This window comes from Pleurodeles waltl, chromosome 6, assembly GCF_031143425.1.
Source record: "Pleurodeles waltl isolate 20211129_DDA chromosome 6, aPleWal1.hap1.20221129, whole genome shotgun sequence".
Lineage (NCBI taxonomy): Eukaryota > Metazoa > Chordata > Amphibia > Caudata > Salamandridae > Pleurodeles > Pleurodeles waltl.
Window position 1 is genome coordinate 1,362,121,997 of NC_090445.1, and position 24,104 is coordinate 1,362,146,100.

At 44.1% G+C, this 24,104-nt stretch overlaps 1 protein-coding gene across 2 annotated transcripts in view; it reads left to right on the forward strand.

The window, feature by feature from the left end:
- The window catches only part of GHITM (growth hormone inducible transmembrane protein), a 202,408-nt gene that overhangs the window by 63,610 nt on the left and 114,694 nt on the right, over nt 1-24,104 (forward strand). For both annotated transcript variants that reach the window (XM_069240655.1, XM_069240654.1), the window contains exons 4-5: nt 5,558-5,669; nt 20,552-20,693. In XM_069240655.1, coding sequence (XP_069096756.1) covers nt 5,558-5,669; nt 20,552-20,693 — 254 coding nt within the window. The remainder of the gene's footprint in view (nt 1-5,557; nt 5,670-20,551; nt 20,694-24,104) is intronic.

Consider the following 24,104-nt stretch of genomic DNA (forward strand, 5'->3'; position numbering starts at 1 on the left):
CTTAGACGACAACGCACAGTGCAGTCTATGCGTTGGGAGGATGTTGCCGATGAGGATTTGTTGGGACTGGAGGCATCCTTATTGCAGAGTCACAGGCTGCAAAATAAACAAATGCGGTTAATGAACCGTAACCTTTCAAGACTGCAGAACACTACGCGTGGGCTGTCAAATGTGGACAACCAGTTCACTACGATGAACGCTCACTTGGGTAACCTGACTACCTCCATAGACAACTTGGTCAGGGAACTGGTGGCTGACAGGGCACAAGCACGGCGCAGGGAGCGCAACACTGGTGCCTGTTTAGACAGGCTAGGTGTGTCTATAGGGTGCCTGGCTACCACTACAACCTGCCTGTCAAGGCGCACTGTCAGCCTGCAAGTGGAACTAGACCATTTTGCAGGAGATGTGGCTCAAGGACTTTGCAGCATCAGCCATGCGGTGGACCTGCTGGAGACCAGACAGGCTGCAAGGGGCATTGGGGATACCCTGCAGGACAGTGAGGAGGTCTCCAGTGTGAGTAGTGTGTCTGCCACTGATGCACGTGTGTTGCAGAGTAGCAGGGCTCAGGGGACCAACCTGGAGTGAGCCATGGTGGCCGCAGTCGCAGGAGGCTGTGAGCTACTGATATGTGGTGTTACAGAGGCACATGCACTTAATGTGTCAGACTACACTTTTGTTTTGCATTCTGTAGTATAGTTGACAATTGTTTCCACATTATAGTCCTGCAATAAAAGGTTTAATTTGTTGAACTACACAACTGGGCAGTGTGTGTCTTACATTAGTGAGTGTCACGGTTGCTACGTACCTGCCAAAGTAGTGGGTTGCTATATGGTTCCGTCTGTCTGCCCTCCATTGCGATGCTTCTATCCCCAGGCTGTCGGTGTGGTAGCTCTTGCTCCTCATCCTCCGAATCTGTGTCGTCAGGGGTGAGATATAGCCCACGTCTGGTGGCAATGTTGTGTAGGATGGCACAGGTGGCAACTAACTTGCATGCTGTTTCTGGGGCATACTGAAGTGCTCCTCCACTTTAGTGTAGGCATTGGAATCGTGACTTCAACAAGCCAAACGTCCTCTCAATCACAGCTCTGGTTCGTCGATGTACGATGTACAATGTGCCCACCGAGGAGTGCTGCCTGCACCATGAGGAATTATTTGGCAAGGCAGCAATGAGTGTCACTGACAGCCACAAAAAGAAGATCTGGCAGGACATCCTGAACAAAACCTCTCATTCTGATTGCCAGGTGTTAGGTATGGGGTGAGTATCCATGGTCTCAGGGCATATGCACTGTCACCTGATTGACAAGAGGCAAATTTAGCAGGGCATCACAGGGTTACACAGTAACATGTATGTATGGCTTCAGAGTGTACTCTCCAGTACCTAATAAATGTCCTTCTCCAAACTCCCCACGTTCTAGGCGTTGGTGTATCCCACTGTGCCTGAATATGTATGCTTCATGTGTGCTCCCTGGATATTTAGCCACAATGTTAGTAATGACATTATGGGCGTCACATACCACCTGAATGTTTAGTGAGTGGGTACATTTCCTATTGCGGAACACATATTCCAGATTTGCTGGTGAGCAAATTGGTATATGTGTTCCATCCACACACCCTATTACATGTGGGAAGTTGGCAATTCTGTAGAAGTCCAACTTGGTGCTGTTCATTTCTGCCTAATTTCTGGGAAGGTATATATATCTGGACATGTGTGCGAGTATGGCATCTAGGAAACGTCTGAAGAATCTTGAGAGGACACTTTGGGATACCCCACCTGCCACTGCAATCGCCCCCTGATAGCTACCCGGGGCCAAGAGGTGCAGTGAGCATAGCACTTGCACATGTGGGGGGATGGCGCTGCTGCGCATTGTCTGGCGTTCTAGCTGAGGTTTCAGCAGTTTAATGTTTTCTAGGATAACTGCGCTGCTCAGTCTGTATTTATCATAAATCTCATCCTCAGTTTGTTGAAATAGTGTATGCCTGGTTCGGTATATCCTCTCTGGTCCTCCTCTGCTGGGCAGCCTGGACTCTCCTCCTTCATGCAATCACGCATAGTGCAGCCATTTTTAATAACCCAGATGCCTTCTGGGTCTCCTTTTATACTTTGGTTTTGGTTACCACCTGCTCTGAATCAGTGGTAATCTGGGTGTGCAAAACGGGCTTCTTGCGACTAGTTGCAATTTGCAACTGTTTTTTGCATACTGTTTACGACTCGCAATTTGTGACTTCCTAATTGCAAGTCGCAAATTTTGCGAGTCGGTAATGGGTCGCATCGCTATTTGGTACTCCAAAATGGGATTTGTACGTCCCATTTCGCATTTTGCGAGGTCGCAAATAGCGCTGCGACCCATTTGCGACTCGCAAACATTTGCTACATCTGGCCCTTGGTTATTAGTTGGGGTTGGGGGTAGAGCAAGTACCCCCCCTCCAGTAATAATAACAATCATTGTCAAGGTGAACCACTAACATCGTTAATTAGCCCTGAACACAACCCCCTGACAGAAATGGCAGACAGCAGAAAGGCTTAACTTCAAGGCAATGTGTAAAGCATTATGCAGTACCAAGACATTAATACATTTAAAATACAAAACAATAAAATCCTCTAAACGAATTAGAAAAATAAAGTAGCATGTAAAAAACAAAATAATACCAAGATGACAAAAATACATTAAGAGGAGCCAGAGATAACAAGTTTTATATGTTTAGGTCGCTATTGTGGCAGGGAGCATAAGGTGCCAATGATAGTCCTTGGTCGTGTTAGGACCTAGGTGCAATTTAATGCTAACTGCTATGGAGCACGAGTCGGACACTGTAACCAGGTTCGTCCTAGTCAAAGATTTGACCTTCTGAGTTAGTCCTTTAAGCCCCAGCCCACTACAGGAGTACACTTATAATGTCCATCAGGATCTCAAGACAGAATCTGAGTTCATTATGATGGGTGCAGCACAGGTGCAAGTTCTGCTATATCCTGTTCAAGGTCATGCCAGATGTAAATTTCTTGTTCTGTTACTATGTGTCACAAAGAATGGCACCTACCCTTTTTGTATTTTTTTAATTTGTATATTTATGTGGACCATTAGATATGTGCAGTGAACAATTGTGCTAAGCTAAACGCCAGATGATGTGGATCTTAGTTCTCTAAGGAAAATATTTTTTATCAGAGACAGCCATGTTTTAGGTGTATTTAAACCATTTGCCCTCTTCCTGCAAATTTGTAGTTGTTAACATGATTTTGAAATTATCTAATTTACTGTTGAGTTTTTTTTTTTTTTAAATTAACCCTGAAACTATAGATAACTAGAATAATTTGTAGGTCTCACCTAGTTAATTGCATGTGCTGTCACTTGTAAGACACATTGGGGGTGATTCTGACCCCGGCGGTTCCTTACCGCCGGGGCCAGGGTCGGCGGGAGCACCGCCAACAGGCTGGCGGTGCCCTGCAGGGCATTCTGACCGAGGCGGTTTTGCCGCGGTCAGAAGTGGAAAACCGGCGGTCTCCCGCCGGTTTTCCGCTGCCCTGGGAATCCCCCAGCCATGGGGGATTCTGACAGCCCATACCGCCATCCTGTTCCTGGCGGTTCTCCCGCCAGGAACAGGAGGGCCCCACTTTGTATTTCAGTGTCTGCATTGCAGACACTGAAATACGCGACGGGTGCCACTGCACCCGTCGCACCTTCCCACTCCGCCGGCTCAATTCTGAGCCGGCGTCCTAGTGGGAAGGGTTTTTGCACTGGGCTGGCGGGCGGCCTTTTGGCGGTCGCCCGCCAGCCCAGTGCAAAAGCCAAAATACCCTCAGCGGTCTTGCGACCGCGGAGCGGTATTTTGGAGGGGGGAAGTCTGGCGGGCGGCCTCCGCCGCCCGCCAGACTTAGAATGACCCCAATTGTTTTCTAACAGTAGACTTAGAGGCCGCCGATTGCGTGCCATTGGTTTGCTACATTGTCCGTCGTAGTTGATTGTTTTTTATTGGTCAGCTGCTATAGGCTTCCTTCCTCTTAGTATGTTTGTCCGTCCTCTCCCTTGGAGCATTACTTGTGTCATTAAACTACTGACAAGGACATCTGGTGGCTGCGTCATAGTGCTCCTCCCCAATACCCTCTATTGCCACTGTTTCCGCGCTACGTCATACGTCTTGGAGATTTTTTTTAAATTACTTTCAGCCATGCAGCACTGCATCCCCGCTGCTGTACAACATGCCTAAAAACATGGACAAAGCCAATAACTCTGGTCGTCTTTCAATTTTTAGCATGTATCATTCATTGTGGGAATTTGTATGTCCAAAATTACTTTTTTGTGTTTAGAGTAGTAAATGGATCTGTATTTGTTAGTGACATGTCTAGCAGGGGGCCAAGTGGGGTCAGTTCCCACTCTGCACCTGTCCTGGCCTCCTCCCTTGTGCCACACCACTATCCGTAGCCAAAGGGAGCAAAAACAGACACTCCTCTCTCATCCTGCTCTTCCTATTTGCACTTCATGTCATACTTGCATATTCTCTAAGAGTATATTCATTTTTCATGCAACATGTTACTCCTGTATAGGGTGTACTGTGAAAAGAACGGTCTCTATGCATCTGGGTGAGTCCGGGCTGTTGGGGAAAGCTTATGATGGGCTACTCTTTTAAGCTCTTGAATTCAGGCCAAATGCAATGCAAATTTCTCACAGTGCTTGTCAGTGGTCACAAAGGGGTTCTGAATACATGGATACCCAACCCTTTGACTCTGTGCAGAGCAGAGAGAGCATTTGTCCGGTTTGCTTAATGTAATTATGATGTTATATGAAAGTGTGTGAAGGAGGTGCACATCTTTCAAAATATTGGCAGGATGAAAGTTGAAAAAAGAAAAAAATGGGTGTGCTTTGTGTGGGAGGGTATTGAATGGAGATGAAAGAAGTATGCGCAGGAGAGAGTAAAAAGAGGGTGTTGAAGAGGAAAGAGATGAGGAATGAGATATGTAAATGGAGTGTTATAATATGAAGATAATAAGAGCTTAAGTTTCTGAGAGAACGCAAAAGAGAATGGTGAGAAGAAAACGGGAATGATTGAGGCACTCTGAAGACCACTACCCCTTTTCCACAGGCTATAGTAATGTTTAATATTGTCTGCTTAAAATTTTTGTTACTGTGTGTGTATGTACACATATATATATATCTGACACATGCACACAATCTTCAGGATTGTCCACTGTCGTTGGCCCCACCAGTTTTATCGGTGACCCATTGCGTACAACCCCCTCCACACCCACATAAAAATCACTTGTAGGGCGCCACAGGTATTTCTTAACACTCTTGCTTTTACATTTTCCTTTCAGTGTTGTAGGAGATAAGCCTTTCAGTGCTGTAGGAGATAAGCCATGCGATTTTGAGATACTTGGATACTTGGATTTAGCTTGACGTCTGGAGTGAAGTGGGCTGAATTGAGTGACCAGTACAGTTACGTCAGTTTGTCTCCTTTACCTGCCCATATTAGTCACTTGCAAGCACAGTGAAATCTTTAATCAGGTTCAAATAGTTTGTTTTTCCTCCCTACGGACTATTAAATATGTATTTTTTTTTTCTATTTGCAGTTCATTCAATGGGAAAACTGATAGTAGCCGGAGGAGCAACAGTCGGTTTAGGTGCTCTTTGTTATTATGGACTGGGAATGTCAAATGAGATTGGTGCCATTGAGAAAGCTGTGTAAGTAAACTATTCCAAAAAATAAATTCTATATACCTGACTAAGACGGCTAAGTTCCTGAGGTCCTACACTGTTGGTTTTTTCACAGCCTCCTCTTAATTTAGCTAAATATATACTTCTCTGAAATGTGCAGCTTGTTGGTCATTGAAGCAACCTTCATTTTCATCTGTTCAACTTTAAGCATAATTTCGCCAATGTGGAACCAATTTTAGAGCATCCTTTTCAGCAGATAGTAATGCTGGGTGGCTATGAGGAGCTTTCTGTTTTCTGCTGTTATTTCTTTGCTGCAGATGCTTGGATAACCTTGTTAAACTGCACCTATCTGACTTATTCTTTCCATTATCTGCTAGAATTTGACATTTCGTTGACTACACAAATCTGGCGCCTTGATATTCATTGTGATGGTGGAAAACAAGAATGTGATAGATTAATATATGGCACACTTTAAAGTGGGATTTTATTGATTTACCAAAAGCTTAGGTTCGATGGCATATGTTGCTGCAGATACACATGTTTTGCACAGTCCGCTGCCTGGTGTTGGGCTCGGAGTATTACAAGTTGTTTTTCTTCGAAGAAGTCTTTTTTGGTCACGGGACCGAAGGACTCCTCCCTCTTCGGCTCCATTGCGCATGGGCGTCGACTCCATCTTAGATTGTTTTTTTCCGCTGTCGGGTTCGGACGTATTCCTTTTCGCTCCGTGTTTCGGTTCGGAAAGTTAGTCAGAATCTCGGAAGAAAGCGTTGGTATTGTTCCGTTCGGTATCGGGATAGTTAGGTACATCGACACCGATCATCGGAAGACTTTGGGGTAGCTTCGATTCCCCCATCGGGGCCTGGTCGGCCCGACCGCGTGCGACATCGAAGCCGATGGAACGGACCCCGTTTCGTTTCTGCCCAAAATGTCACAGTAAGTATCCTTATACAGATCAGCACTTGGTCTGTAACTTGTGCTTGTCCCCCGAGCACAAGGAGGATACCTGTGAGGCCTGTCGAGCCTTCCGGTCCAGAAAAACACTCCGGGACCGAAGAGCCAGGCGTCTACAAATGGTGTCCACGCCAACAAAACAACGTTTCGACGACGAAGAGGAAACATTCTCGGTTCCGGAATCAGAATCCGGAGACTCCGACGTCGAACAACAGCAACAAACAGTGAGTAAGACGTCGAAAATTAAAACCATCGAGAAGACAAAAGCCCAGGGGACGCCACTGCCAACAGGCCATGGCTCGACCCTAAAACCGGCGACCCGTCGAAGGCGCCGAAAAAGGGCACGCCCATAGCGAAGACACCCGACTCCGGTCGAGGGACCGCCATGGAGCATCCTCGGAGCCGAGATAGCGGCTCCGAGAGGCAAAAACAAGATGCCGGCACCGAAAAACATCGGCACCGAGACACACTGCCGAAAGCCACAAAAATTCTGTCGGTGCCGAAGCCGAAAAAAGATTCTCTCTCGGCACAGAAAAGTTCCACACCTTCATCCTACACAGAGGAACAAGGAATAAGTGGCCAGATGCACAGATTTGGACAAGAGCTCCAAAGTGTAGAATCAGACTACACACAAAAGAGACTGTACATCCAGCAAGACACAGGGAAGATATCAACCCTTCCCCCAATAATGAGGAAAAGAAGGATCGGACTTCTCAAGGATGACGCACAACCACAAGCCAAAGTGGTTAAAAAAGTCACACCTCCGCCCTCTCCACCACAACAGGCATCGCCGGCACAAACACCGCCACAAATGCACTCACCAGCGCAAACTACCATAAGTCAAGATAATCAGGATCAAGACGCTTGGGACCTATATGACACCCCAGTGCCGGACAATGATCCTGATTCATACCCCACAAAGCTGTCACCGCCAGAGGACAGTACCTCATACTCGCAACTGGTGGCTAGGGCTGCAGAATTCCACAATGTCCAACTGCATTCCGATCCTATAGAGGATGATTTTTTATTTAACACCCTCTCGGCTACACATAGCCAATATCAATGTCTCCCAATGCTACCAGGGATGTTACGGCACGCAAAACAAATTTTTGAAGAGCCCGTAAAATCAAGAGCCATCACCCCAAGGGTGGATAAGAAATACAAACCACCACCCACAGACCCAGTGTTTATTACTTCGCAGTTACCACCTGACTCCGTAGTAGTAGGGGCAGCTCGCAAGAGAGCAAATTCCCATACATCTGGCGACGCCCCACCTCCGGACAAAGAAAGCAGAAAATTTCATGCGGCAGGAAAAAGAGTAGCATCACAGGCAGCCAACCAGTGGCGCATCGCAAATTCTCAAGCGCTGCTGGCCAGATATGACCGCGCACACTGGGATGAGATGCAACTTCTCGTAGACCATCTTCCCCAGGAATACCAAAAAAGGGCGCAGCAAATAGTTGAAGAGGGACAAACGATCTCAAACAATCAAATCCGCTCTTCACTGGACGCAGCCGATACTGCAGCGAGAACAGTCAACACTGCTGTCACCATAAGGAGACACGCTTGGCTCCGCACTTGAGGCTTCAAACCTGAAATCCAGCAGGCTGTCTTTAATATGCCCTTCAACGAGAAACAACTTTTTGGCCCTGAAGTGGACACAGCCATTGAAAAACTTAAAAAGGACACAGACACGGCCAAAGCCATGGGCGCACTCTACTCCCCGCAGAGCAGAGGCTCTTTTAGAAAAACTCCATTTAGAGGGGGGTTTCGTGGCCAACCCACAGACACCACCAGCCAACAAACAAGAACCACACCATATCAGGGTTCATTCCAAAGGGGAGGTTTCAGGGGATATAGAGGGGGTCAATTCCCAAGGAGTAGGGGAAGATTCCACACTCCAAAAACACCTCCACCTAAACAGTGACTTTCAAGTCACACAACCCCTTCACTCAACACCAGTGGGGGGAAGACTAAGCCAATTCTACCAATCTTGGCAGCAGATTACAACAGACAATTGGGTATTAGCAATAATCCAACATGGCTATTGCATAGAATTCCACAAATTCCCACCAAACATCCCTCCAAAAACACGCAAAATGTCACCACAACATTTAGAACTTTTAGGACTAGAAGTTCAAGCACTACTGCAAAAGGATGCAATAGAGTTAGTACCAGTACAACAAAAAAACACAGGAGTTTACTCCCTGTACTTTCTAATTCCAAAAAAAGACAAAACATTAAGACCAATATTAGATCTCAGGACACTAAATACCTACATCATATCGGACCACTTTCACATGGTCACACTACAAGACATCATTCCACTGCTCAAACAGCAAGATTACATGACCACATTAGACCTAAAAGATGCGTACTTTCATATACCGATACACCCTTCTCACAGAAAGTACCTAAGGTTCGTATTCAAAGGAATACATTACCAATTCAAAGTGTTGCCATTCGGAATAACAACTGCACCAAGAGTGTTCACAAAATGTCTAGCAGTAGTAGCAGCACATATCAGGAGACAACAGATACATGTGTTTCCTTACCTGGACGATTGGCTAATCAAGACCAACACAGTAAAAAAGTGCACAAACGACACCACATATGTCATACAAACCCTTCACAAACTGGGTTTCTCCATCAACTATACAAAATCACACCTCGAACCGTGTCAGACACAACAATATCTAGGAGCAACCATCAACACATCAAAGGGAATTGCCACTCCAAGTCCACAAAGAGTGCAAGCATTCCACAAGGTAATAAGTGCTATGTTTCCAAACCAAAAGATACAAGCAAAATTTGTGCTAAAACTTCTAGGCATGATGTCATCATGCATAGCCATTGTCCCAAACGCAAGACTACACATGCGACCCTTACAACAGTGCCTAGCATCACAATGGTCACAGGCACAGGGTCAACTTCAAGATCTGGTGTTGGTAGACCGCCAAACATACCTCTCGCTTCTATGGTGGAACAGCAACAATTTAAACAAAGGGCGGACATTTCAGGACCCAGTGCCTCAATACGTTATAACAACAGATGCTTCCATGACCGGGTGGGGAGCACACCTCAATCACCACAGCATTCAAGGACAATGGGATGTACACCAAACAAAATTTCATATCAATTACCTAGAACTGTTAGCAGTATTTCTAGCGTTAAAAGCCTTTCAACCCATAATAACACACAAATACATTGTTGTCATGTTGTCTGTTTTGACAAGAATGTATTACTTAAACAAACAAGGAGGAACACACTCAACACAATTGTGCCTCCTAACACAAAAAATATGGCAGTGGGCGATTCACAACAACATTCGCCTAATAGCACAATTTATTCCAGGGATCCAAAACCAACTAGCAGACAACCTTTCGCGAGACCACCAACAAGTCCACGAATGGGAAATTCACCCCCAAGTTCTGAACAAGTACTTTCAAATTTGGGGAACACCCCAGATAGATTTGTTCGCAACAAAAGAAAACGCAAAATGCCAAAATTTCGCATCCAGGTACGCACACCGCGAATCACAAGGCAATGCTCTATGGATGAGTTGGTCAGGGATATTTGCATACGCTTTTCCCCCTCTCCCTCTCCTTCCATATCTAGTAAACAAGTTGAGTCAAAACCAACTCAAACTCATACTGATAGCACCCACATGGGCAAGACAACCTTGGTATACAACTCTACTAGACCTTTCACTAGTACCGCATGTCAAACTACCCAACAGACCAGATCTGTTAACACAACACAAACAACAGATCAGGCATCCAAACCCAGCATCATTGAATCTGGCAATTTGGCTCCTGAAATCCTAGAATTCGGACACTTAGACCTCACACAAGAATGCATGGAGGTCATAAAACAAGCTAGAAAAGCTTCCACTAGACACTGCTATGCATCTAAGTGGAAAAGATTTGTTTGCTACTGCCATACCAATCAAATCCAACCATTACATGCCTCTACAAAGGACATAGTGGGATACTTACTACATTTGCAAAAAGCGAATCTCGCTTTTTCATCTATAAAAATACACCTCGCAGCAATATCTGCTTACCTACAAACTACTCATTCATCGTCTCTATTTAGAATACCAGTTATTAAAGCATTCATGGAAGGGCTAAAAAGAATTATACCACCAAGAACACCACCAGTTCCTTCATGGAACCTTAACATCGTCTTAACAAGACTCATGGGTCCACCTTTCGAACCCATGCATTCCTGTGAAATGCAATATCTAACCTGGAAAGTCGCATTTCTCATTGCAATCACATCCCTCAGAAGAGTAAGTGAAATACAGGCATTTACCATACAAGAACCATTTATTCAAATACACAAAAATAAAATAGTTCTAAGAACAAATCCAAAATTTCTACCAAAAGTAATCTCACCATTCCATTTAAATCAAACAGTAGAATTGCCAGTGTTCTTCCCACAACCAGATTCCGTGGCTGAAAGGGCACTACATACATTAGACATCAAAAGAGCACTAATGTACTACATTGACAGAACAAAGCTAATCAGGAAAACAAAACAACTGTTCATAGCTTTTCAAAAACCACACATAGGAAATCCAATCTCTAAACAAGGCATTGCTAGATGGATAGTCAGATGTATTCAAACATGCTATCTTAAAGCCAAAAGAGAATTGCCTATTACACCAAAGGCACACTCAACCAGAAAGAAAGGTGCTACAATGGCCTTTCTAGGAAACATTCCTATGAGCGAAATATGTAAGGCTGCAACCTGGTCTACGCCTCATACATTTACTAAACACTACTGTGTAGACGTACTAAATGCACAACAAGCTACAGTGGGCCAAGCTGTACTAAGAACATTATTCCAAACTACTTCAACTCCTACAGGCTAAACCACCGCTTTTAGGGGAGGTAACTGCTTTATAGTCTATGCAAAACATGTGTATCTGCAGCAACATATGCCATCGAACTGAAAATGTCACTTACCCAGTGTACATCTGTTCGTGGCATTAGTCGCTGCAGATTCACATGTGCCCTCCCGCCTCCCCGGGAAGCCTGTAGCCGTTTAGAAGTAGATCTTAAATCTTAAACATTTGTACATTTGTAAATAATTATTATAAACTTTTTATGTACATACGTATTCACTCCATTGCATGGGCACTATTTATAGCAAACAACTCCATCCTCACCCTCTGCGGGGAAAACAATCTAAGATGGAGTCGACGCCCATGCGCAATGGAGCCGAAGAGGGAGGAGTCCTTCGGTCCCGTGACCAAAAAAGACTTCTTCGAAGAAAAACAACTTGTAATACTCCAAGCCCAACACCAGGCAGCGGACTGTGCAAAACATGTGAATCTGCAGCGACTAATGCCACGAACAGATGTACACTGGGTAAGTGACATTTTCAATATGTTTATAACTACTAGAACGATTTGGTGTTTTTACTGCACGTTTGTTATGTTTTTAATACTGGTTTCGCCACAGTGGAGTTGTTTATTTCAAAATGATCGTTGATTTACGTTTGATTAGGTTGGGAGCTGCGTACCTCCTTTACGATTATCTTTTGACTGTGTTTTGGCGACTTACAGTACCAGAACGGCAGTGCTTCTTATTTGCTTGCAGCAAAGGTTGTGAACATACCTGTGCTATGATTTAAGCACTTGTGTAAACTAGTAAGTTGTTGGTCACAACAATATTATAAAATTATTAACATTTTTAAATTATTCAAGCAAATCACACCATGTTAACCAGCAGCCTTCAAAGACTCCTATTTTCAACATCCGTTTGGTCTCTTTACAGCTTTTAAGTTATACCACCTGCTTTCAGAGGACCCTGGCTCTTTGTGAAGTTTTGTTTTTCTCTCCCTTGAAAAGTTGTGTTCTGTTAAAATGTAGGATCTTTTTCTGCCATCTATTATTGATTTTGATCGTTATTTGCCACCACAAAAGGGCTTTGTATGTTCCCATTGTGTATATTTTTAGATACCTGATAGACCACTTTTTCATTCCATCGTTGCTAGCCTTGATTTTCATGTCATGCATTTTCCAGCCGCCTAGGTACTGGGCTCTGAAAGCACCTTGTTTTGTACTCTGACCATAGACAGATTCAGTTTGACTCATGATGATCAGAAATCCTCAGTTCAACACACTTATGGATTCCATATACAGATTGCTTTCTGTATGCTTAGGTGGTATCTGTATTACACAAACCTAGCTAGAAGGCAGCGGAGCGATGTACAGGGTCAAAGGCAAAGATACAGTTAGCAGGTGTTGGGACAGAGGTAAGGTTTCCAAGAGGGAATGCAGAATGTTACTTTGTTGTTGGAGAACCCTGGGTTTGGAAGCACATGTGACTTTGGCTCCATAGACTTTGATACATTGCTTTTCTATGAAGATGTTGTAAATACTGGCAGATCAGTTGGGCTGTGAAACTGTATTGGTGCAGGTTAAAGAAAAATACTTATTCACTTTTCCAGTTAAACAAAGCTTTTAATTAAAATGTAAGCACCATTTAGATGTAATCACAAGGTGTGTAATTTGTGTCTCCCATCAGACCACAATGGCTCTACATCAGGCCTCTCCTAGTTCATTTCCAAAAGTGTTGACAATTGAGAGAAACAGAGGGGCGAGGGGGGGGGGGGGGTTGAGGGTGGTGCAGGGCAGGCTCTTGAGCGTGGAAACCAGTTAAAGCCAGCTGTCTGTGGCGTCTTAACAGGGTCCGGACTTCATCTCTGAAACAGAAACCATAGAACAGTGGTTCCAACTTGTGGTCCGGGGACCCGTTGGGGAGGGGTCTGCAAAGCCTCCTCAGGGGGTACATGACTGCTTAGAAAATAAAAAATATTAATAGATTAGGTCCCAAGCTTTTAGTAATGACTTAGTGGGGGGATCCCCGAGTTCCAGTAATGATAAAATGGGGGGTCCACAGAAGTAAAAAGGTTGGGAACCACTACCATAGATGTCAGAGAACGCAGTTGTGAACCCACATTCCAAATTTAATCTAAATGAGGAGAGGGGTACCTGGCCAAGATGGAGCTACAGTGAGTATGGCCTTTGCTAGCTCTACGTCCATCCTCTGCTCTATGCCTGTTCTTGGCTCACTTCAGAGCAGAGACCACCGGGACGGAGTACTGAGTGACACCATGAGGTATGGGGTGCTCTCAGGAACCCTGCGGTCCGGTCCTGTGGTGAGTAACACTGGAGGTGATGGAGCTGAGGTCTGCTGGAGGCTTGATGGAGAGTGAACCGGTGAGCTCAGAGAGGCTGACCGTTGAGAGCAGAGACCATTCGAGACTCCCGGCCCAGCTCTGGGCTTAGGCATGCTGAAGGGAGGCGCTGACCACCACAGCAGGATGAGCTTACTACCTGTGACTGACAGGGCAAAGCAGCATGGCCCGTCGAGACGATCCTTGTGACTGACGTACTGCCCGGGGGGCTTCTGCTTCCTGATGCATTGCCCCAGAAGAGACCCGGGAGTTGAGGAGGTGAGTGGAGCAGCATGGCAATGTGTCTGCCCCCCTTCGCACACTGCTAGGTCTACCATGACCACCTAAGTCTGAGCGCTGCCGGATTGCTGACTGGGCACAGAGTCCTGGGAGTACCTCAAAGACTCACAAGCTTGCATTTCTCCTTTCAGTAGGCCAGGAAAGCCATCAAAGTGTGAAGAGGTCCCTCCTCCTGATCAAGGCCATATGACTCTGGGACCTACCTGTCCCCCTCCTTCAACAAAGGCTAAGCCTGGGCAGTGTCTTAGCATTGTAATACTCAGCAGCAGCCCAAATACCCCACACAGCTCACCCACAAAGAGAGGTACCAAAGTGATTAGCAAAAATATCCACTCTCGTTCAGTGGCACAGACTTGCCAGCTCTCAGAGCTCTGGTCCTAAGCGTTGCTGGGCCCTTGGGCCTAACCATAATTACATTGCAACTATCCAGGCTTTATGACCACTAAACAACATCCTGCTGCAAACACTAGAACAGTAGTGTTCACTCAACTCTGACCCTCAACAAGTTTTGACATAAAAGGCCCCTAATGGTAGGGACCTCCTCATGAAAGCAGAAATAGGAACCCCTAGAACCAAGATCCCGAAGGCAATGGCAGTCACATACCATCCTTGCATGGGCTGCCACAAATCACAACGGAGGCTCCACTCGCTTGTGGCATTATAGAGGACCTCTTCCAAAAGCTGCGCCAGGACATTTCCTCCCTCCAAAATAATGCCTCCAAGAACCTAAAGGAATTAAGGCAGGACCTGGTTCAGAGGGTCTCCACCTTTCAGGATGCAGAAGCTGCCAAAGAGTAAGAATTGGAGTCTTCAGGAGTGAGGTATTGGAGGTCAGGGATCAAAATATCAAACTGAAGGGCCATCAGAAACACCTTAAGAACAGGTCCTGCAGATGTAACTTATGCATTAATGGAGTACTGCAAGAGTCTGAGCAGGGAAACCTGGAAAGCTGCACAAATTGCTTGTTCTGCTATATACACCCTGACCTTGTAGAGGCATATGTACAACTGGCTAGAACACATCAAGTGAGATGTTGAGCGGGAGGAGATGTTCTAACCTGTTTTCACTACTATTACATGTCTGAGGGAGCCAAAGTGTGACTCTACAATGATTGGTCCCTGGTCACTCTTCAAAGACGCTTGCTTTGTCCAGCCACCTCGCTACTTATGACAAAGGGGATACGCTACCGCTGGGGATACCCCTTCAAGGTGACCTTCACTTCGAATGAGGAAACCCACACTATCTGCATGCTGACTGAGGCCTGGCAACCTCTTGGGGTGAAGCGGCCACATCAAGTAGGACAATCAAACACTGTCCCTTTCACTAGGCCACCTACTACAACAACCCAGAAGGACATAACCCGTGAACGAAATACGGTACAGGGCAAGCTATTACCAGATGACCAACACAATGAGCTTGGAGGCTAGTAACATGTGTCCCTTAGATACCATTATGGCCCAACATCCCTGTTTTTCACAGGGTACCTCGCTGCATGTGTAGGGGGCAGCAGTCATGGCCCTCTCTGGACAGGGCTGAAGAGAGACAGCTTGCGACTGTAAAGGAGCTGGGATGAAGTGGTACAATGACTGGCTGAGGTTGATACCCCGAAAGCAGTCCCAGGATGCCTCTTTCTGGTCCAGGGAGGACCTGGTTTGGCAGTTTGGGCTAGACTGTTTCCATTTGGAGCAAGGTCAAGACTGTTTTGCATATGGCTGGGTCCAAACTGAGATGGCATGGTGAGCAGAAAAAATTATGGATTAATCCCAGATCAATGACTGGGGGGTTAAATGTTTGATTTGTTCCACATTCCATCCATCATCTGTTCTTTTTACTTTTGCTGTCCTAAGTTGGATGGGTATGCACAGACGTTGGTCCCATGCTCACTGTGCTACTGGATTCAAGTTAGCCTGGCTGATGAGGGGGTGATACCCCTAAACCGGTTGCAGAATGCCTGTTTCCGGTCCATGGAGGACCTGGTTTGGCAGGTTGGGCTGGACTGTTCCCATGGGGAGCCAGAGTTGAGACTGATTTGCATATGGCTGGGTCCAAACTGGGATGGCATGGTGAGCAGCAAAAGTGATAGATAAAACCCAGATCTGTACTGGGTGTGAATATTTGATTTGTTTCACATTCTGTCCATCTGTTCTTTTTGATTTTGAAGTATGGGTGACTTCAAAAAAGGGTCTTTGAAGTGCACAGAGGTCCTGTCTTTTTTCAGCTCTGGCCCCAGACTTTCAGTAGGGGGTAATCAGCCCTTTGTGTGGGGACAGGCACTCCCTATTCTGATGTGCCAGTTCCCCTCCACCCTTCCTGCCCAGGAAGAGCCATCAGAATGCAGAAGAGTGCTCTGATACACCTAAACTTAACGTTTTTTGTGGCTGTCTAGAGAGAATGCACAAAGTGTAGCTGTCACCCACCCCAGATGTGTATTGGATACGGGCTTCAGGCACACAGCGCTGTAAGAGCAGAGAAATGCCCACTTTCTAAAAGTGGCATTTCTAAAACAGTAATGTTAGATCCGACTTTGCCAGGAATTGCAGCTTAAAAGTATGTTAAGGAATTCCTAATGCTGGCCTTTGAGAGGACTAGGCCAAAGCGACTTTGGGTGATTTTCACTACCAGGACATGTAAAAGTACATGTCCTGCCTTTTACGTACATAGCACCCTTCCCTATGGGCCACCTAAGGGCTACTTTAGAGGTGTCTTATATGTAATAAAAGGGGAGTTTAAGGCTTGGCAAGGTGTTTTAAATGCCAAGTCGAAGTTGCCGTGAAACAGCACACACTAGCTCTGCAGTGGAAGGCCTGAGACATATTTCAAGGGCTACTTAGTGCTTCAGGCCCACTAGTAGCATTTAATTTACAGGCCCGGAGTATACAATATACCACTTTACAAGGGACTTACAAGTAAATTAAATATGCCAATTTTATTCTGAGATTTACCACTGTGCCTCCCTTCTTGGCCATAGGCAAGTCTGGATCTTTTCTTGCTCTCATGCACGAAAAGATTAGTTAAATTAGGCACTTTGAAAGCAAGAAAAGATGCAATGCATATTCCCCTCCAATTAAAGAATCAATTTCTACCACTTTCCATCCTTATACTTAATCTGTAAACCTACATTTTTAAGTCTTCAGCCATCACTGGCTGGTAATTCCCTAGGTGGAAAGGAGGTTATACGCTGCAATCCAGGACCTGAGACCTAAAAGGTCCCAGTGTTTGTTATGGGTCAGGAATCCATAATATTACCACTGATCCACCACAGGCAAAGCCAGAAAGAGGATGTTGAGAACAAGTAAACTGAGCGACTATATCAACTATACTGTGCCACATAGTTTAAGCAGCAACCCTCCAGAACTGGTGTGGGAGGTGTAATAGAAGGCTCCAGAAGTAGTGTAAAAAAATAATTGTCAGTACCTGGTTCAAGGCCTTTCGTGAATCTATGTAGCTTACCAGTGGTTAGCTAAGTCAGACTGGTTTAAGGCACTGCTCTCTCCAGCCCTTTCTTCAGAGTACAGGTTCACATCATCATCAGGACATTCTTAAAAAAGGTAGTTAAAAATTACTTTGTTTATATTAAAAAAAAAATGTACAGAGTGCCGAAGCAGTGGGAGCTCTGCAACAACGGACCCAATTTTGAAGGGATACTCAATCTTCCCACGGTATGCAGGAACAGCAGTGGTATTTCAAACAGCATTTTCAAAAGCATCTAGGTCACCCTTATGCAACCTTCTGGTAGCAACACACACTTTCCCTGCAACAGACCATTTTCAATCAATGCTGCTAATTTGCCCAGAGCCCAAAAGGATTTGGACCTATTCTTAAGCAAATCTAAATTCCTTTAGTCAGAGTCTGCTGTTGGTGGAAGTCTGAGATCATCAAGAAAGCACATCCTAATTCTGAAGAAGTGGGTACTCCCGTCAGTTCTTACCAGGTATTGCAATACATTTGTGGAACTCTCCAAATACGGACTTTAGTTAGGCCATTTAGATGTCTTGTGGGAGGAGATTGAGATACTACGGTTCAGAATGGGCGCTGTAGAAACGGACGAAAACTGTCATGGTTCTGTTTTTTGTAATCCCTTGTTTTAAGGAAAGATGAGACCGTACAGTCAATTCTCGACTCTGATCATTTTGTTCACATTACTAAATTTAAAATTACTTAATAACTAGATGCTGCTCCCTTTCTGCAAGAAGCCTATTTTCAGGTACCAATTTATTTGATAGATGCCTATTTTTGCACGTTCTGATAAATTGGAAGACCAAAGACAGTTTAAGATTATTTATAGTTGATGACAGTCATTATTGATTTCTTAAGTGATTCAGAATAAACTTCACGCTAGGAGTTTTCACCAAAAGCTTGTTGCTACTGACAGTACATAAGGCACAAAGCAATATGTATTCGCATTTCTCAGTAACTTACTGGTGGGGTGAATTCAGTTGAGCAGTGTCAGAGCAGCACAAACCAAACCATTCATCTTCACATTGTTTTTCGCTTTATTCTCAACTTGCAAAAGTCATGATTGCCCACTTGTAAAATATATTTGTGATGGGCCATACCATCACTGAAATCAAAAAGGTTGAAAAAATGGCAAGACGTCCGACATTTAAGAGCACATTTCCTTTTTAACAGACGTCATATTCTAAAGCATTGAGAAAAGTGATTACATTATTGGGAATAGTGACCTTGTGCATTCACTTTGTACTTAATGCACAATTCACATGCAATTATAAGAGTGGCTAAATAGTCATAGGCTCTGAGTACTAGTGTTTGTAATGCAAACTACTGTACAGTGGACACCAGCTTTTGTAACTGTGCTGCGTTTTCACAGATCTAACCCACATTGATCATACTAACTGACATTTCTCTCATGGGTTGGAGACACATCTCTAAGGACACTTAATCCGAGTGCAAGCCTCAAACCACATCCTTGCAACACATCAACGTACTAAAGTATCAGATGAAAGCCTTTAGGTCTGATTTAGATCTTGGCGTAGGGTAATACTCCATCACAAATGTGATGGATATCCCACCCGCTGTATTGCGATCTCATAATATCTTATGGAGATCGTAATACGGCGGACATGATATCCGTCATGTTTTTGACAGAGTATTCCATCCGCCAAGATCTAATTCGGGCCCCTTGTCTCAAATACTGGGCAAAGTAGAGAAAATGTTGATTGACGCTGTCTTGTCCTTCATGATCACTAGGTGAGCTGCTCCACTTAACAGTCAGGCTTATACGCCCCCTTTGGTCAGAAGTCAGCAACATGATAGATGTTTCAACTCTGCCCTCAACAGCTTGTGGACCCAGGGAATCTAGTACATCTCAGTAACAAGATAGCTATCCCTTGATATTTTTTTTTTACTGGTCAAGGCCTGAAGACCATACTGAGCAGTTGGAAAGGTATGCTGAGGTTCTCTACGTACCCTTAGGGTACATGAGTAAGCTTAATTTCTAAAGCTGATAATGTACCTCTACCTCTCTGGGTCAAACAGGATGCCCTTTTTACCATACACCAACCCCAAGTGAATGGACCTGAGTCTTCTTAAATATAGATATTGTCTTAGAGATCCTGTGATATCCTACTGCTGTTTCAGTTAACTTTTTGAGTATGTCTTGTTTGCTGTTTATAGTTTGGTTCTTGCCAATTTGTCTGTTTGTCTTATCTCATAATTGTTAGATAAAGCCCTTACGCGAACACAATCTTTGATGCATGCTTTATATGAAGCAGCCTTTTGCAATGTTTTTTGTCAGCTCGCTGTATGCTAATCGGGTTTATCAATTAATGTTTAACATCCCTCGTGTGCATATAGTTGGTCCTCCTCCTGTCCAGCTCTGTTACCTCTAAAATCCATGTTATCGGATGTCTCATAGCTGCTTATTTGTGCTGTATTCAATAAAAAAAATTGAAAAATAAAAATTAACCAGATATCAATGATAAGTGGGGCAGTCTGGAATCCTACTTATTGCTCCATTGTTAGTTATGCTCGACTGGGTTAAGAGTCCTAAATGTTTTTGTATTAATTTAGTGTCTCCATTAATTATTTTCTACTGCATGTATTGTTAATACCCACCCTGTCAGACATGCTGTCTTGACCACAAGATAACAAACAAATCGCCTGAAGGATATATGTGTACAGTATTGGGGCCTCTAACGCCTCCATCTTTTCCTACTTGTAATAGATCGAGTCTGTGAAGAGATGCCATATTAAGGACTTGTAGATTAGTGCGTTATGTGGAGTGAGGCACTGATAATGTCGAGTTCTAGCTTTTAATTGAGAATGCTGTTTATTGTTACGTTCAGTAAACCTGTCTCTCACTTATTCCTCAATTCACCAGTTATATTTGCATGGTCAGTTAGAGATTGTTTTGAATGGCGAATGTTTGCAAGATATAATAGTTGACGCAACATTGTTGAACTAACTGGCTTGCATATGAATCTAATTACATAATGTTATTTTCGCAGGATATGGCCTCAGTATGTAAAAGACAGGATCCACTCCACTTACATGTATTTCGCTGGCAGTGTCGGTATGACTGCACTCTCTGCTGTTGCAGTCAGTAGGTCTCCGGCACTCATGAGCCTTATGATGAGGAGCTCCTGGTTGGTAAGAGCACTGTTAGTCTGAAATATATTTTAAATTTGTAAGGAACCCCCTCCGTTTCCAAACTACACAGAGGTGCAAGAGGCTTTACTGATAATGCAAACATTAGAATTGAGCTCACCTCGCGTTTTTTTTTTTTTTATTATTATTATTTTTTTAACTTGACTTACTCTGCCTCCCTGGTAGTATCTTTGAATCTCCTTGATCCTTCCTACTCGTAATTTGAACATATATTTTCTGGATTTCTGAGTTTTCACCTTGTTCTGCATGTTCTTGAGTTTGAATGAGACCTTAAAATCCTGACCCAGTAAAAACGCAAATTTCGAGAATAATAAGTGCGGCTCTTGTTGCACAGCCTACTGTTCACGACAGAGCGTTAACTCGACTTATCTCAATGTGAATTGTATATATTCGACTCCAATTTACTTATTTCAGCTGTATTTCTTAGTTTCATTTCTCTCTCCATTTGGAATTCTGTTAAATGATCATGTTAAGTTGCCCCAGTGCGTGTCGCGGGACTTAACTACTTCAGGGAGCGAGTAGTATCCAATTCCTTACAACAATCTTTCCACAGATCCCAGAAGACGGCGACTCCCCAGAGACAGCCCTTGTTTCTATGCTATAGTAATCTAACACCAGTCCCACGTTGGTAATTCAAGTGTGTCGATTGATTTGTTTGCCCGAAGGTCCGTGCTCCAGTGCCAGAACTGCTTAAAAAACGTTCTTGTGTTCAGTCGGTGTCACTGTCCTGTGTGTCATGTACACGTCTAAGTAAGATGGGGCTCCTGCTACGTGTTGAGGACTGAGCATAAGGAGCATAAGATCAGTAGGGAAGTGGAAGACTATGTTGTCAATATTTAAATAGGTTTTGGGTTATCAGTTTCCACCCTGTGGAGGATTTGTGTACAGAAAAAACACATTTATACCTCTGAGGAGTGTCTTTAAACTGGTTTGTATGGAATAAACCAAGTTTATTTTGTGAAAAATGCCACACTTCAAGGCAGTCACGATTGTAATCATGTTATTATAGAAGTTCAATTGGGCATGATATCTTTCATGCAAAACAGCACCTACTACCAGCAGAGACTAGTTTTTAGTGGGCTCCTAGAATCCTGTATATTTCGAAATTAGTGGCTTCCGCATCTGTAGCAGTCTGAGAAAGGCAACAGAGTATGAACTGTTGAAAATAAACGGGAATTCTTTAGGTCACACACATATAAATGTGCATTTCATCTACACGTAATGGTGAAATGTTTATTTATAGTATGCATATGCATTAGACAGTCATATTTGTTTTTCTGTCTTGGATTTTTCATAGCAGGTACATATATACATAGTCTTGCCACATAAATTCTCTGAAAGGAGTCTTTGATGCAGCAAGAGTGTTTTCCCCGAACGTGTGCAGGGCCTTAAAAGGAGGGGGGAGTAGAATTGATAACTCCACCATACAATGCCAGCAAGCATTGCTTTGCTGTATTTCTCCTGTGCAGTGCATATTTTAGTTTTTATTTTTCTGTTTCACACATTCAGTTGCCTTCTTCATTGGCTTATCCATCTGTACCACACCCCAAACCCCACTCCAGTCCACACCACTGAAGTCCAATTTGCCCCACTCCAGTACATTCCGGCCCACTCCTCTCCAGTCAAGTCCACCACTACCCATTCCACCTTACTTCAGTCCAGTCCTCCCCACTCCAATACAATCCACTGTAATCCACCACAATTCAGTCCACATTGATCCACCCTACTCAAGTCAAATCCAGTCCACTCCATCCCACTGCAGCCCACCACACCCCAGTCCTGTCCACCCTACCACATTTCAATCCAATCCACCCCACCCCACTCCATTCACTTCAATCCACCTACTCTATCCCAATCTAGTCCACCCCACTCCAGTTCAGTCCATTCAGCCCACCCCACCCGCTCCAATCCACCCACTCAAATCCACCACTCTCCAGCCCAATCTAATCTACCCAACTCCAGTATAATCACCCCACTCCATTTCACCCTAGCCCTATCACTCCAATCCAAACAACCCATCCCAATCCTTCTAATCCACCTCACATGATTCCACCCCAATCCCATCCACCTCATCGCATTTCAATCTACCACACTCCAGTCCAATCCACCCCACTAAATCAATTCACTGTAACCCACTTCCTTATTCCACCCCACTCCAGCTTATGTCCGCCACTGAACTCCACTCAGCTCACCGACACTGTTGTACTCCTAATCCTCTCTACGACAGTCCAACAAATCCACTCTGACACTCTACTTCCCCACCCCACTCTGACACCCCACGCCACTAACATTTAGCCATGCTGAACAGCAGCCACACTGATGTATAACATGAAGAAATACATTGCCAAAGCCAATAGCTCTTGAATAGGCAAGACTTATTGGCTTTGCCAATGCTTGTTGATTCTGTTATTGAAAGTCTTTTTTGCCCTGCTGTTTGGAGAATTATTCCACTCCAGCACTATAATGATGACTCCCCATTTGTTGAGGTAGTGCAGATTTACTATGGAAATGTGGGCTCTGTACAGTCAGGGGTGTGGGATTCCTATAGCCCGATGGCCAGGACATATAGTTTGGGGTCAAGCACAATAGGTTTTCATGTTTATTTTGACCCTGGGACAAGTAGACCCAACCCCCCCTGCACATTATGGAGCAGGGAACGGAATTGTCTGTAGTTGAGGTAATGTTTAGGTCCATGTGTAAATGCTGTTCAGACTTTTATTTAAGGTTCATTAATGCAGAGCCTTTATAATTTGGGTGAGAACTCTAAATAAATGTTCTAAGCTCGGACTCAAAAATGTTTACACACATTTGCAAAGTTTAACAATATGAGCCTATGTATAATGTACCCAGAATGCTCTCTTATTGGATGCAGATATTTGCAGAAGCTTGAAAGTAAGACCGATGATTCTTTTCTTTCAATATAAAATGTTCAGGAAAAAAATGCAAATAGGAAAACAAAACGTTTTGCTGAGCTGCTGTGAAATTTTAGGTACCATTTCTTTGAAGCATCATTTAGTAAAATGTGTTGATGCATGCTACTATAATGGAAAATCAGTGTAATCAACAAGATTATGGGAAACATTAAAATAAATAAGCATTGGCAAAGGCAGTATGTCCGATGTTTGTGGTCAATTGTTTGGTTTTGGCAGTGCATGTCTTATTTTGACATGGCTTTTGTAAAACTTTATTTTTGTGGGAGGTGCCAGGCCATCACCATTGTAACAAACCTTGGCAAAATGCAAAATTATTTTTTGGTCTCAAAAAGCATACATTGTCAAAATAGTTCCTGGCGCTGAACAAAACTACTTTGAATGCCGATATGCTCCTTGTGAAAGAGAAAAATGCTGTCACTCACAGTTAAGCCAGCCGATAGATAGAGAATTTTAATAAAAA